Here is a 15,207-nt window from a genome sequence, read left to right as displayed (position 1 = left end):
ATTTATGTTTAATTAAAAAATAAAATAGTTTGTTTCTAGACATGGATCAGTTTAAGCTAGGGTGTTCATGGATCGGGTGAAATCGGATTTGTCCTTATCCAGACCCAATTCTAAATATATATTGGATCTACTTTTTAGACTCTAACCCGACTCTAAACTCGATGAAATCAAAATATTTTTGGGTCACAATTATATCAGGTCCAAACCAGATCTTTAAAGTTTTAACAATAATTTATAACGATAAGCTTATAATTAATATAACATAATATTTAAATTATATCAGGTCCGGACCGAATCTTCGAGTCGGGTCGGACCATGTGCACTCTGGTTTAAGCAATAGATTTAGTTGGTTATTAATTAAGAAGTTTGCTTATTAAAATAGTTATTAATTTTTATGTTAATAAAACAACCAATAAACTAAAATAATTCCCAATATATTATAAAATCAAAATTAATTCTAATATACTTTTTCATCTTTCACAATTTTATAACTACGAAAACGACGACGTTTTACATAACAATTTGGCGGTAACAAACCTAATGTCCAAAACTTGCTTCAGCTCCATCAAGTAGCTGCTACACTCAAAATCAAAAACCCTAAACCCCTCTGCGTGTGCGGCTAAGTGTGCATTGCATTTCCTCTCCCTTCTCTGTTTTTACCTTCTCCTGGAGAGAGGCGCACACATTCGAAAATCGAAGTAATAAGAACCCTACATCTTCTGTGAACCCCAAAAAGTTAGTTACTGCAAAAAAAAAAATGGCTACTTCCATAGCATCTCAGCTCGAAGCTATCAAGTCCTTCGCCCGACCCGACATCGACCCTCTCAAGCGGCCATTCACCCGCCCTTCCATCCTGTTCGACCCCAAAGAAGCCGCTGACATCGACATCGACACCATCTTCAACATCGCCCTTCAAGGTTCCCCAAAAATTTAAACTCACCCGAAATGCAATTTCGAATAAAGTTTATTTATTTATTTTTTGTTTGCATTGAATTTGAAAATTGGAATTTTGGGCATCTGTGATTGTCATTGTTTCAGGTTTAGAGGTACTTACAGGCAATGATGAAAAGTTTGGGCACTATAAGAACGATTTGTTTAGCTACCGGAGTAAAGAGTTGGATAGGGAGTTGATGAGCGTAGAACAGAACAATCAGCTTAATGTTACCATTGCTTCGTACTTAAAGCTTCTCTCTGGATATTTTCTCATTCCCTCTGCTCTTAAAACGCTCGAGTATTTGGTTCGTAGACACAAGTAAGTGACTTGCTTTTATCAAACTCTTTTTCTAACTCGTAGACTGTTTACAAGTTTGTAAAATCAACTTGACAATTTTACGAGTGGAGCTTTATCATTCTGGTTTACCTTAGCTCCATGAGCTTGGTGAACTCTCTAGTTTGATTGCATTGGTGTGGGGGATGTGATGGGTTGTCTATTTTATTATGTCGCTTATCGAGTGTTTTACAGGGTTCATGTGTACAATGTTGAGGAGTTGGTTCTATGTGCTTTGCCTTATCATGACACGCATGCATTTGTTCGAATAGTACAGATACTTGATACAAGGTTAGTGTGATATGATTGTTTGTTATTTTGTTTGGTTATGATGTAAATTGCTTATTGGAATGGTTTCTGATGTTTGTCTTTAATTTTTTGGTAAAGGAATACTAAATGGGGGTTTCTTGAGGGGGTGAGAGTCTCTGGTGCACCGCCACCTAGAACGGTCTTGGTGCAGCAGTGCATCCGTGATAAAGGTGTATTGGAAGTTCTATGCAACTATGTGAGTGCTCAATTCATTTTTGTTTTTGTATTTGATTGTTGTCTAATGGAATTGAATAGTTAGATAAGAGTTTCAATTGCAGGCAGCTCCATCAAAGAAGTTTCAACCTTCAAGACATGTAGTAGGCTTATGTACTGCTGTTTGCATTGAAGTTCTGGGTAGTCTTGTGACGGTTAATGATGATATTGTCAAGAGAATACTTCCTTTTGTAGTTTCCGGTCTTAATCCTGGTGTTAAGGGAGTTTCAGATCACAAGGTTAGATTCCTTGAAATTTGTTTTAGCACATGAAAACTTATTGGGATGAGCACATGGTAATATTTTTGTGATTACCTTTTGGTTTATATGCAATGTATTGCCCTTAAAAATGTTTGACTGTCTGAAACGAACTTGAAGTTGCCCTACAATGTCCAGTAATGAAATATATTATTTAGTGATAGTATTTCTCTCCCATTCGGATAGAACATGAGTGATGGTAAACTAATGTTGTCTTGTAGTACAAGTTATTTTCCTTGTTGCCTTATTATACATTGTTTCATGCAAATTGTGCTTATATGCAGGCTGGTTCTCTGATGATCGTTGGTTTGCTTGGAAATAAAGCTGTGTTAGCTCCCAAACTTACTAATAGTTTGATACGTTCAATTGCTGAGGTTGCTCATGAGGAGGCAAAAGAGTTGACTGATCTTCATTGGTTTCGATTATCTCTTATTGCCTTAATCAATCTTGTTCAGGTACCACGCATGTTCCTCTGTGCATAAGTTGCATTCCAATCCCTTTGAATACCATATATGTTTATTATGTCTTACCAGTTACTTATACCTTTTGTATCTTTTTGAGGATCACTTATCCTCTTTTGTATCTTCTCTTCCATTTTTTATTTTTTTATTTTTTTTAAGTGTTAAGTTACATGAATTGGTTTATTGATGCAATTTTCTTTTTGCTCTTCTGTATGTATTTTTGAATTTGGTTTGAAACATAGAAGAATTTTGTCATTATGATTTCTTAGTATGCATTCTATTCTGATATGTTCTATTGGATTTTTTTTAGTCACAACATGTTGAAATTTTCCCTGTGAAGGCCTTGGATATATTGAAAGAAATAAGGTAGTTTTCCAAAAGCTACTCCGCTTATCCGTAATTTCTGTGCTTTGGCTGTTGATTTGTAATATTTATGATTTATAATTCTTTTTATATATAGGGACTTGGCAGGGATCTTATTCGAATTGTCTAGGGAATTCAATATTGAAAAGTTTCTTTTTGTGCTTTTGGGCTCCCTGATAGACTCCAGGTGAAAATTTTGTGATTTCCTTTATGAAGAGTATCCTATAACTCATAGTTTTTGCTCCTTTGTGATTTTGTACTGATTGTAACACATTTGCAGTTCTTCTGATGAACACTGTCAGCTGGCATTGCTATCATTGATAGAAAAGGTTCCCATAAATGGTTTTATTAATCAAGTGGTTACCAAGATCCTATCCACTTGTCTGAGATTGTCACAGAAAGTCAGTGACTCAACATCTTCTATGTCAGGTATATATTATTTAGAATCTTAAAATTTTGTTCACATTGATATTATTGTTCTTCACACATTTATCGGATCTATATTCCCTAAGGCTTGTCAAATCAGATTGGACATTGAAGTATTGAACTCTCCTGTTATGTACATTTAAATGTGTATAGTTGATTATTGTTGTTAGGTTGTGCCCCTCAATAGATTTTTGCTGCTTCTCAGTCAAACTTCTTGTTCTCAATAGAATATGCAACTATTATTTGATGCCTAACTGATTTTTCTTCTCAAACCTTGGTTTGTTGGATGTCAATCAGCTGGTTGGGCAAAAAAGATTCTGACTGTTCTTAATACGAAGTATCCTTCTGAACTGCGCAAAGCAGTTAATCATTTCCTTCAGGCAAGTTCCTGTTTATCTTAGTATGCATGTATCTATCTATGCCTTTGTGAGGAAGTTTCAAATGGTTTGAACTTTGAACTTGTTCAATAGGATAACAAAGGACGTTCTAAGAAAGACCACTCGGCATATAAGATTTTGTGTAAGATGCTGGATGGGAATTTGAGTTCACCAGTTGATATCTCAGATTCAAAAATTTGGTTCGCCTTGCATCATCCAAAGGTATTTCCTGAATTCTAGTTTCCCTCGGTCTTAGTTGCATGAATCTGATTTGATAGTCTTCAAATTTCTCAGTATGTAAAGGTTCACTTTTCTTATTGTGTTGTATAGGCTGATGTCCGGCGGTCCACCCTGCTTGATTTAAATTCATCTGGAATTCTGAAAACCAAGGTCGTTGTTTCTGAGGTATTCCCTCTGTTAAACTCCTCCAATCTCAAGTCTGCATCTTTCTCATTTTTTATTTATTATATGTTTCTGTTTCATCAATCTGTTGAAGAGTATCCTTGATCAGTCTCTCCTTTTGGTTGAAACAATTTGAATATTGTTGCTTGTTATGTTTTTGTTTCGTTATTGTGTAAACTCTTTAGAACTTTCTGATGTCATTGGGGTTTGCTTTGAAGTGTTTCTTTCATCCATTAGTGAGATTTAATTTATATGGACATTGATGTTGTGTTGTATGTAATTGGTGGGGCTTAATTGATCTAATTTAACAGTGCACATCATTCTGTGTGTCTGTCATGGTAGAAATCCCTTCTTTTATGAATGATTCGCTAAAGTAAATGATTTTGATACTGTACTTTAAATCTTGAAGGCTTATATCCGTTTTCCACTCCCAATTTCTGTCCTGTTGAACAGAGTCTTGTAGACATTGAAGATGCCATATTGAGACAGTTTGATGATAAAGATCTGACAGTTGTTCTAGCAGCTTTATCAGTTGATGGCTTGGAAAATGTAATAGGTTCTTCTAAGCTATTTGATGCACTGCAGAATGTGCTGAGGAGATGTAGTAGCCAGCTGCTGTCAGGTAATGTATGGCATATTTGACACAACTTAGTAAAATATAGTATTTAGATTTACTTTATCTGATATACTAACTGCTATAAACTTGTTCGTTGTGATTATATATGAGACAGTAATTGGTTCTATATATACACATTTAGAACACAATTGATAGATGACGAACATACATATTTTCATCCAATCAGATGTTTGGCAAAATAATCTGTTTCTGAATTTATTCTTGTCAGTGATGTCTGTTAAATGGCGGAGTCGTTTAGAGCTTTAAATGAGAAAATCTAAGTCTACATGCTTTGGCGATTGGTAATTGCTTTTTTCTCAAAATAATGCAACCAATTTTTGCTTTAGATAAAACTTTTAATCTATACATATTCATAGTTAAACCCTTCTTGGATTGTATACTTAATTATCATACAAAAACAATGACTTAATCAAAATTGAAATTGAAGAGAGATAATTTATTAAGGGGAGCAGATTCAACTCAGCCAAACATTTATTGAGTTTAAGGCATGTATACTAATTCTGGAAAATTTGTACCCGGGTAGTTGTTTCATGTTAAGTATATTCTATTTCACCTTTGGATAGGGATAAATTTAGCTTCCTCCGTATGTTTGTGTTTTGGATTTATTTAAATAAATGCTCTTTGCTTGGGGCCTTTTTCATTGAGAACTTGTTCAGGGAGAATACATGGCAGGTAAATAAATAATTGTGTAACAGGAATAAATTGTGACGTCTGTTGCCTTGTTCTCTATTTTCTGTAGGTTCAATTGATAATGTTCGTCTAACAAATGAAGTTGCTGTCTCTTGTCTAAATAATGCTATATCATACTTTCATGATCATACTGATTACTTGAAGAAACTTGCTGGCATGATCTTCCCATTACTCCTTGTACTACCACAGGTTGCTTTGCACCTCTTCCCTGACTTTGGATTTAGTATTTATCTTTTTTGTTTATCGACTTTGTTCTGACATGGTGTCTTTTTACCTCAGCATTTAAATTCTCTTTTCTGATTAGCATTACATAACCACCTTTCTTCCACTTGCAGACACAAAGCTTGAATTTAAAGGCTCTGGGATCACTCAACAAAGTAAATTGGCCACTTTATCAGAATATCACTTCCTCTTCTATAGAAGCGGTAAATATCTGTTTAAATTTATTGCCCACTTATAATATGAAGAAACTTCAGTCTGTTGTTTAACAAGGCAAGGCTGTCAAACTACAGAGGTTTATCCAAGGTTTACTATACTGAATGCATCATAAGGTTTTACCACCATTGGGAAAAGCAAAAATTGCGAAGTAAAGTGGACATAGCTAATAAGCCTATCCCTACCACTTGAATGTATTCAAATTTGAATAGAATACGTGGAATGGGTTGGGGATTACTTATCTTTCGGTTTCATAGTATTTCTGAAATATTAATCCCAGTAACTAGCTAATATTTTTTGCCAAATGAAGATCCATCACCTTTCTGATTCTTTAAGGATAAAATACAATTGCAGGCATCAATAACTGGGCGTTTATCTTCAATTAACTTGAAGACGATCAACAATTTGGCTGATAATTTCATGTCCCACCCTGAAGATCATATTGCTTGGTTTGTTGACAGCTGCAGTGATTTGGAACTGTCAAAAACACTCTTCTTTTTTGTGCTATTGCAGTCTTTTTTGACAAAACTAAAAGGTTTGTCTCTCTCTTTTGTTAATTTCTTTTTTTCTGTGATACAGTTCTTCTATATATTACTTGTTTCACGACTGAAGCATGACCCAATACTTGATAACTTTTAATTTGGAGAATATCATCCCCACACACTATTTGCAATTCCCTTTTTTATATTATAGTTCTTTGTCGGGATTTGTTAAAGCAGATTAAGCAATACTGATTGTGGGCTTCTTTTTGCTCAAAGGTGATGACTTTTCTACACTTTTCGATATTGTATTTCCTGTGCTAAAGGCTGAATGGGAATCCTTAGTGACTGCTGGTGATGTTCGTTTGGAAGAGGTACAAGGATTTGATAGTATATGAGTGCTTTTATGTTTGTTAATGTTTTATTGAGGAGAAACTTATTCCACTTTCTCTTTTATCTTCGGTTTCATTGTACAGTTCAATTCTGAAGTGTTAGACTGGGATTGCAGTGCATTCTTTGATCACTTTTTGGTTACCCATCTGAAACCTCTAAATGGCAAAATTATAGTTTGCTTGTTTTGGAGGCTGCTAAAAGCACTAATATCTGCAATGCCTTCAGATCTGCCATTGGTGAGTAATTCCTTCAGTATTTGAGTATTGTAATCCTGTAACGATTTTGTTACAAAAATCTGCTTGGCTTCGTATAATTTGTCGGTTATCACTGTTGGTTGGATTAACATTCTACCAATTGCAGGATGATAACAATAAGTGGGTCTGTAGGATAAAGGACCTGTTTGTCTTTTTCGCTGCCTTGCAATACAAGCATGCTTTCCATGAACACCTCCATTACTTAGCAGCACAGTGTAGTATATCACCTGCATGCCTCCTATCGAAGTTTTTCACCGAGGAAGGTACTTTTCACTTGAATCCCTATTCTTTTATTTGCTCCATATGTCAATATTTGATTCCTTTTCACATCTTGTATATCAAATAAATTCACTTGTAACTGACTTCCAAACCTTTTTCTTTTCCTATTATTATTTTCTAATGACTATATTAACATCTCTTTACCATTCACATGCTTCCAATTCCTATAAGCTCAAGTTTAAATTTGCTTGACCTTGACTTTCTGTTGGGTCTTGCATTCTGCAGGTGTTCCTGCTGCAGTGCAGGTTGAAAGTCTTCAGTGTTACACATTTCTTTGTAATCTATCGCAAGATAGATGGCAAGTTGAACTCTTAGCTGAATTTCCGTCTATTCTTGTTCCATTGGCTGGTGACAATCAGGCATGTTCTTTTGCTTACCCCCCTTGACCTGGTGTATATATTTTCATACTTAATTTTCATATAGCAATTTTTTGAATATTAACAAATGATATTGCTCACGGAGCGGATACTGCTTTTCATTGTGTATGTTCTGTTTTCTTGACTTCAAGGAAATGCCATTGGGTCAAACATTTTTTTGTATCTTTTGAATTTCTTTTCAGGCTATAAGGGTTGCTGCCATGAACTGTATTGATGGGCTATATGCATTGTGGGGTCGTATTGCACGTTCTGGCAAGAAAAATGGTACTTAACTATCAGAATAATTGGACTTGGCCATTACTTCCTAATTAATATTACCTTGATATGAAGATTTTCTAAACTGGTAACAGGAAGCAATGCAACGTCGATCCATTTTCTAGGTGAACTTTTATCGTTGATGGATCAGCAAAAAGCACTTATATTATCTGACAAGAAATTCCTTCCTTCATTGTTTGCATCCATGCTGAGTTCAACTTTTCAAAACATCTTAGTACCTCAGAATATAGGAAACAGGTATCTTCATTTCTCAATTCAATGGCACTGTTTTCATCTCCACAGAACTGCATAATATATTTGTTCACGTGCATCTTGTAGCTTTCTCCTTATTAATCTGATTTTCTGTTCCTCATTTTTGATAGTTTTTTCACTATGTCTGGAGTGGGGTTCATTATCTTTATTGAAAATTTAAGAATATTAGTTTCAATTGTCCTTATTGAACCCTTCGTATTCTACTTTGTTTCCACAAACATCTTTTCAGGTTTGATCAGTCCACAAAAGAAAATATTCTTGGTGTGATTTTGGGTTCTTCTATGAAATTCTCTAATTATGGAAAGGTTTGTTATCTTCACCCTAGATTTCTTCTATTTTGCTTTCCTAATACTTCAGATGCAAAATGGTGATAAAAATTCGTTTTTGAATGGTCAGTTTCATATTTACTCTATTTTTAATATATATATCCAAAGCTATGATGGAGATATTAACTTACTTTTGGACATTGTTACCCCTGGCAGCTAATGATTTTATCCTTGCTCAAAGGAATTGGGAATCTAATTGTGCAATTTGAAGGAGTGATGTCATTATTGTCCTCTCTTATTATGAGGCGGAGGCAATATTCTAATGAGCTCGGGAAGTGTTGCCCGAAAGTCTCAAATACTGAAATTCAACTAATCTGCCTTCTGCTGGAGGTATGCCTATTATGCTGTGCTTGATTTAGTTGATAGAACCTTCGGTCTCATGTTTGGTGTGAACCTTCTTTCGTTTTTTTTTTTTTAGAGCTTTGTTATGTCATCACCTTCTGGTGGGAATGATCACCAGGATCTCTTACTGAAGGCTTTGCAGGTCAGCTACTAGGTTATGCTTCTCTTATGCCATATCATCATTCTATTTAAATTAACTGACTTACTGCAATGGGCCATTTCCTTTTTCAGTTGGATGCTGTGTCATCAGATGATCCTGCCTATGTAAAGCCTTGTATCACTGTTTTGGACAAACTTAACAATCAATTCTACACAGGGTTGAAGAATGAAGTGAAGGTCCTAATAACAATATACATGATTCTTAACAGTTTTTGTCATTCATGATAACTAGATCTGTTTATTCTCTTAACATGGTGTACTAGAAAGATTATTTTGTGGAGCCTTGTCACCTATCTAATACTTACTTTATAGCCTGAAAATACCTTTTTTGGTCCATCAGGAGCATTTATTTTGTGAGCTTGTGCTTTTGTGTCATAATGCTAATGGGGACATACAAAATGCAACCAAAGAGGCCTTGATGCGCATAGATGTAAGTTCCTTGCTGTTGAGTAAATGTTATATATTTGTTCTTTCAATAATTGTACTTGGTGTGTGGTTGTATAGATTCTGCTCTGTTTATTTTATCATGCTGTGGGTCAAGTTTTTATTCCATAGAAGAAAAGGAAGAAATGAAATCGAAAATCATTGGTGGTTCTCATGGAATTGCAGATTAGTTTCGACACAATTGGCCACATACTTGATCTCATACTTAAGCAGGAAAGTTGGATAATTAGTTCATCACATGAAAAGACCACAAAGAAGCAGAAATTGAAAATACATGAGGAGGAGGTTCTCACTAATGACATCTGTAGAAGAGAAAATCCAGTCTACATCCTTAGTTCTCTTCTTGATGTTTTGCTGTTGAAGAAGGAAATAACAAACAGGTGAATGATTGCTCTAACTAATTAATCGTATAACTGCCCGGAAGAAGATAACAACATCTTTTATCATGTTAAAAGATAAGACCAAGCATTTTATTGTGCTAAATTCAGTTTTTATTTGTTCAGGCATTTGTTTTTAGGTCCCTTATTTAAGCTCCTTCGCAAGTTATTTTCATCAAGTCCCTCAGAAGCAAATACCATCATATGTCATATTCAACACACACTGTTGATAATCCTGGACGATATAATCATGTCTCTCAAAAGCATGGCTCTGCCAAATGTATGTCCTAATCATGATAGTTTTGATTTACTTAATACCAGTTTTATTGTCTACCTCTTTGCTATTTTGGCTGATTACTAATGTTCAGTTTCACTATCTTCGACAGAAACAAATTACAAAAGAAATTAGCATTAAGCTGTTGATAGAGTGTGCCCGCACATCCAACGATGTAGTCACCCGCAACCATGTATTTTCTGTGCTTTCTGCTATTACCCGAATCTTCCCAGAAGAAGTTTTGGGATATATACTTGATATTATTGCAGTCATTGGAGAATCAGCTGTGACACAGGTTTGTAAGGATAAGGTTTCTTTTTATTGGGCATCCTATGAGTAGGATAGTTTATTAAATCAGTTTCTTGTCAGCGTCAAATGTTGTTTCCCTACTTGTTTTTAATCATTGTTTTTTGAGGTCACACTTTTTGAGTTGATTTTGAAAGTTTTGAGGAACTGTCCTGCATGCTTAGTTTTATGTTAACACACTGCAACTTCTATACATTGAGTTACAAGTGTTTGAATTCTTCATGATTATTATTGGTGACTTCTAGTTACTTATTTATTTTTAAAAAAAAAAAACTTTATTAGGGATGTGATCATTTGTGTTTATATACCTGTAGATTGACAGTCACTCGAAGCATGTGTTTGAGGATCTTATATCTGCAATTGTACCTTGTTGGTTGTCTAAGACAGATGATGTGGAGAAATTGCTGAAGGTTGGTTTTGTATGATGTTTTTGTCTTTCATACCTACTATATTATTGCATTGCAAGTCACTCTTTGCAGATCAACATTCTGATGTGATTTTTCTTCAGATTTTCCTGGATATCTTGCCTGAAATTGTTGAGCATAGAAGGTTATCTATTGTTTTATATCTGTTAAGGTATTTTTGTTATACTTGTTATTGCCTTTAAACTTTTTTCGCCTTTGGTTTGTGATCCACATCCAATGATGGTTTCCCATTTTGCAGAACCCTAGGTGAGGGTAAAAGCTTGGCCTCATTGCTTACCCTGCTTTTCCATTCATTGGTTTCAAGGAAAGAAGCATGTTTCCTTGACAGTGAGACTCCAGATGCTTTAACATCTTATACGAGGGAGTGGGAATATAAATTTGCAGTGCAAATCTGTGAACAATTCACAAGTAAGACTTGGCTTCCTTCTCTGGTTTTGCTGCTTGAGCAGCAGGAAGGACATAGTAATATTGATCAGGAATGGTTTCTGGAGTCGTTTCTTGCAATGCAATTTACTTTGCAAAAATTGCAAGATCCTGAATTTGTGTTCGCACTTGAATCTGGAGAAAATACAGTTGTCATTCAGGTATAAGTTCACAGATTGGATAAGAGATGCATTGATTTTTGCATGCCTTTTTTAATATCTCACGTTATTCAAAAAGGTTAGGCAAGTTCTCAACATCACCTTATATCGTAATTCTTCCAAAGAACATCAATTTTTTGCAAAACCAATGGCCAACAGCCCAACAATCTGTAACGGTTTGTATTTCAACATATATGTAAGGGCGGGATTGATGATCTCATTTTTTGTGCTACTTCATTGCTACATTAAATGGATGAAATTGTTTGCTTAATATAAATCTAAAAGTTTTGGGATATCTCGGGCTTATGTCAAAGCTAAAGTGAAATTTACCATTGTGAACTTAAGAGAGCATGTATGTGTTTTTTTGTTGCTTTCGTTTTCAGATCCTTTTTACTTTGTTGTGTATAATATAACTGGTGTTGTACACGTATATTTGGCAGATTGCCTAATACTTTAGTCTGTGGTTGCTGCCATTTCTTGCTGAAAAAAAAAAATTCGCTTTACGACAGTCATGATACTTTCTTTTATATTGCAGAGGGCATTGAGTGAGCTTTTGGAGCATGTTGTTTTCCTTGTGCAACTTGTAGATGCAAGTAAAAAGCAACTGAATTTACCTGTTGTTATGAGGAAAGAGTTGAAGGAAAGTATGCGTGCTGTTCTGAGAAATATAACCATGGCCATGATGCCTTCATCTTATTTTAACAGCATAATTAACTTGCTCCACCATGCAGATAAAAGTGTGGGGAAAAAGGTATTGTTTTTCATGTGTTTGTGTAAGATAAGAAAGTTCAATCATGATCTTACATATTACAGCTAATTATTTAGTGCCGAAAACTCGCATTATTGTTCATCAAGTTTTCTCATGAGTAGGACATTTCTAAAAGGACATTTTTTTCTGAAATATGTCACTCATATACCATTGGTCCTATGGCTACTTTATTTTTATTTATTTTTTTCTGTTAGTTGTTCCTTGACTGTCTTTCATTAACTGGAGAGACCTAGAACTGTTGTTTGATACTGTAGTACTTGCCTGCAGGCTCTCGGGCTGTTAAGTGAGACCATAAGAAATAATAAAAAGGACTTGGTGAAGGTTAAAGACACTAAAGGTTCAAGGTCAACACCAAGTTTCTCTTGGCTTCATATGAATAGAAGTTCTCAAGAATCAATGGATAAGATGTGTTCAGAAATTGTCCGTGTACTTGATGATTCATCAAACAACTCCCTGAAAGTTGCAGCAGTTTCAGCATTAGAAGTTTTGGCTGAAAGCATCCCATCTGATAATTCCATCTTCAATGTATGCCTTGGATCTGTTACGAGATGCATTATGTCTTGCAACTTGACTTTCACTTCTAGTTGCCTTCGGACAACTGCTGCCTTGATCAATGTTCTAGGTCCAAAGGCACTGCCAGAACTTCCTAAAGTTATGGATGGTGTTTTTAAGTCATCACAGCAAGTATTGTCTAATGTGGATAATAAACCCAAAACCAATGAAGCTTCATCAGCCTCGCATGAATCCTATTTGTTTGCTATTTTCTTCACTCTGGAGGCAGTTATTGACAAGCTTGGCGGGTTTCTAAATCCATATCTTACAAATATCATGGAGCTTCTCGTGCTTAATCCTGAATACGTATCGGGAATAGATGCAAAGATTGAGACTAGAGCTAATGCAGTACGAAAGCTTCTTGCAGTGAAAATTCCTGTAAGGCTTGTTATAATATGAATTATAATACTATGGCAGCTAATGAATATTTCTGCATTTTATTTACTTAATATGCATTTTAATTTTGTTACAGGCTCGACTTGTTCTGCCACCTTTGTTAAAGTTATACCCTGCTGCCGTTGAGGCTGGGGAGAAAAGCTTAACAATTGTGTTTGATATGTTTGCAACCTTGGTTGGCACGATGGACAGATCAACTATTGCGGCATTCCATGTAAAGATTTTTGACCTTTGTTTGGTTGCTCTTGATCTTCGCCGTCAAGGTCCCCCTTCAGTTCAAAACATTGATGTGGTAGAGAAAGGAGTGATGAATGCAATGGTAGCTTTGACCTTAAAACTTACAGAGAGCATGTTCAAGCCTCTCTTTATAAAAAGTATTGAGTGGGCCGAATTTGAGGTGGATGAAACTGCATCTGGAGGAAGCATTGATAGGGCCATATCTTTCTATGGCATGGTAAATAAGCTCACTGAGAACCATCGGTGAGTCATCTTCTCTATGTACCCGGTTGAATTACTTAATAATTATTTTTATATGGTATTCTGACAAATTAGTGTGGTGATAGCATAAATTAAAAATAAGTTCCAACGAGATTTTGTTAATTTATATTTTATATTCACCACCAATAAATACAGCAATATAATTAGTTATTATGATGTTACTTATGCTTTTGTGAAATATTGAAGGACAACCACCTAAAGCGAACACTGATGTATTCTTTGTTGTAGGTCATTATTTGTTCCTTACTTCAAACACTTGCTTGGTAGCTGTGTTCATCATCTCACTAATGGTGGAGATGGGAAGGTGTCTAATTTCAGTCGGAAGAAAAAGAAGGTGAAGATTCAGGATGACGGGGATGTAGAAGACAGGGATAGTGTGTCCATCAAGGTCTGGCATCTCCGGGCATTGGTCTTATCCTCCTTACACAAGTGTTTCCTTTATGATAATGGGACCTTGAAGTTCCTAGATTCCTCAAATTTTCAGGTTAGTGAATCATACCATTTGAGTATTTGGCCACTTTATTTTCAGAACATTTTTCTTTTGCGTATTGACCAACTTAAGTGCTATCCTTGATGCAGATGCTGTTGAAACCTATTGTCTCGCAACTTGTTGTAGATCCACCAACTTCTCTGGACGACAACATGAATATACCAAGTGTAAAGGAGGTTGATGAACTATTAGTTAATTGTATAGGTCAAATGGCCGTCACTGCCGGATCCGACCTTCTGTGGAAACCCTTGAACCATGAGGTATGGTTCTTGTTCTTCTATATATACCTATTTTAGAAAAATAAGATAAATTTCTCTGACCATCTTTTTCGCATTCATTTCAGTGATAAACATAACATTAAGCTAAATATCTGTTTATATTTTTTTTGGTTCTTGTGCAGGTCTTGATGCAGACGCGGAGCGAAAAACTAAGAGCCAGAATTTTGGGACTCAAAACCGTGAAATATCTTGTGGATAAGTTGAAAGAAGAATATTTGGTATTCTTGGCTGAAACAATCCCATTCCTTGGTGAACTTCTTGAGGATGTGGAGCTTTCAGTTAAGACACTTGCTCAGGAAATTCTGCAGGATATGGAGTCTTTGAGTGGTGAGAGTCTTGCTGAGTATCTACGCTCTTAATCATCAATATACCAGTTTTGTACACTTAGGAGGTAGCATTATGGCATAGACATGTATGATCCTCGTGTATGCAATTTTGATCACTAGTCCAATGTATATTATATGATTGTGAAAGGAAAAGTAACATTTATTTGTTTGTTTAATCGTCGAAAATGAATTTTTCTCTTCTTGGAATGAAGTCTGAAACATTTGTAATAGTTCACTACGATATTTGAGATGCAAGTCTAGGTAATAAAGAATATTTATTCTTTTACCCTTTAAAAAATTCATCATCTAGCAAACTTATGGTTCTAAACCCCAGAAAATATTATGTTCAGGATTTTAAACCCTACCAGAAAATTATTTGGAAGCACACTGAACACTATATAAAGTAGTAAAAAAGAAACATGAGCTTTAAGGTTTTATACATATTCATCTTCGTCCGGGTTTTTAAACAGCTATCATAAATTTATTTGGGATTTAAAGCCCAAAAAGATGAATCAAT

At 35.2% G+C, this 15,207-nt stretch overlaps 1 protein-coding gene across 1 annotated transcript; it reads left to right on the top strand.

The window, feature by feature from the left end:
- Positions 554–14,976, top strand: LOC107608726 (uncharacterized protein At3g06530). The gene is made up of 39 exons (XM_016310437.2): positions 554–917; positions 1,039–1,252; positions 1,463–1,558; positions 1,655–1,772; positions 1,855–2,028; positions 2,331–2,501; positions 2,818–2,873; positions 2,968–3,057; positions 3,151–3,299; positions 3,594–3,676; positions 3,767–3,895; positions 4,004–4,078; positions 4,529–4,697; positions 5,452–5,591; positions 5,738–5,827; positions 6,192–6,372; positions 6,596–6,690; positions 6,793–6,945; positions 7,070–7,226; positions 7,468–7,601; positions 7,802–7,883; positions 7,970–8,132; positions 8,377–8,452; positions 8,630–8,803; positions 8,892–8,957; positions 9,047–9,151; positions 9,315–9,404; positions 9,584–9,798; positions 9,922–10,075; positions 10,182–10,364; positions 10,690–10,785; positions 10,884–10,951; positions 11,039–11,384; positions 11,917–12,132; positions 12,418–13,080; positions 13,175–13,578; positions 13,825–14,080; positions 14,176–14,346; positions 14,487–14,976. Exons 1-39 carry the CDS (start codon positions 758–760, stop codon positions 14,721–14,723), a joined length of 6,399 nt encoding a protein of 2,132 aa, XP_016165923.1. The 5' UTR covers positions 554–757; the 3' UTR covers positions 14,724–14,976.

This window comes from Arachis ipaensis, chromosome B07 (genome assembly GCF_000816755.2).
Source record: "Arachis ipaensis cultivar K30076 chromosome B07, Araip1.1, whole genome shotgun sequence".
NCBI classification, from domain to species: domain Eukaryota; kingdom Viridiplantae; phylum Streptophyta; class Magnoliopsida; order Fabales; family Fabaceae; genus Arachis; species Arachis ipaensis.
Note: the sequence above shows the minus strand (reverse complement) of the source record. Positions and strands in the feature narration are given on the sequence as shown.

What these genes read in the sequence shown, in the direction of transcription:
- LOC107608726 (XM_016310437.2), top strand. Translation starts at nt 758, where the DNA reads ATGGCTACTTCCATAGCATCTCAGCTCGAAGCTATCAAGTCCTTCGCC. An exon ending in GTGATGTTCGTTTGGAAGAG is followed by an intron (nt 6,691 to 6,792) that starts GTACAAGGATTT and finishes TTCATTGTACAG; the next exon opens with TTCAATTCTGAAGTGTTAGA. An exon ending in CATTGGCTGGTGACAATCAG is followed by an intron (nt 7,602 to 7,801) that starts GCATGTTCTTTT and finishes ATTTCTTTTCAG; the next exon opens with GCTATAAGGGTTGCTGCCAT.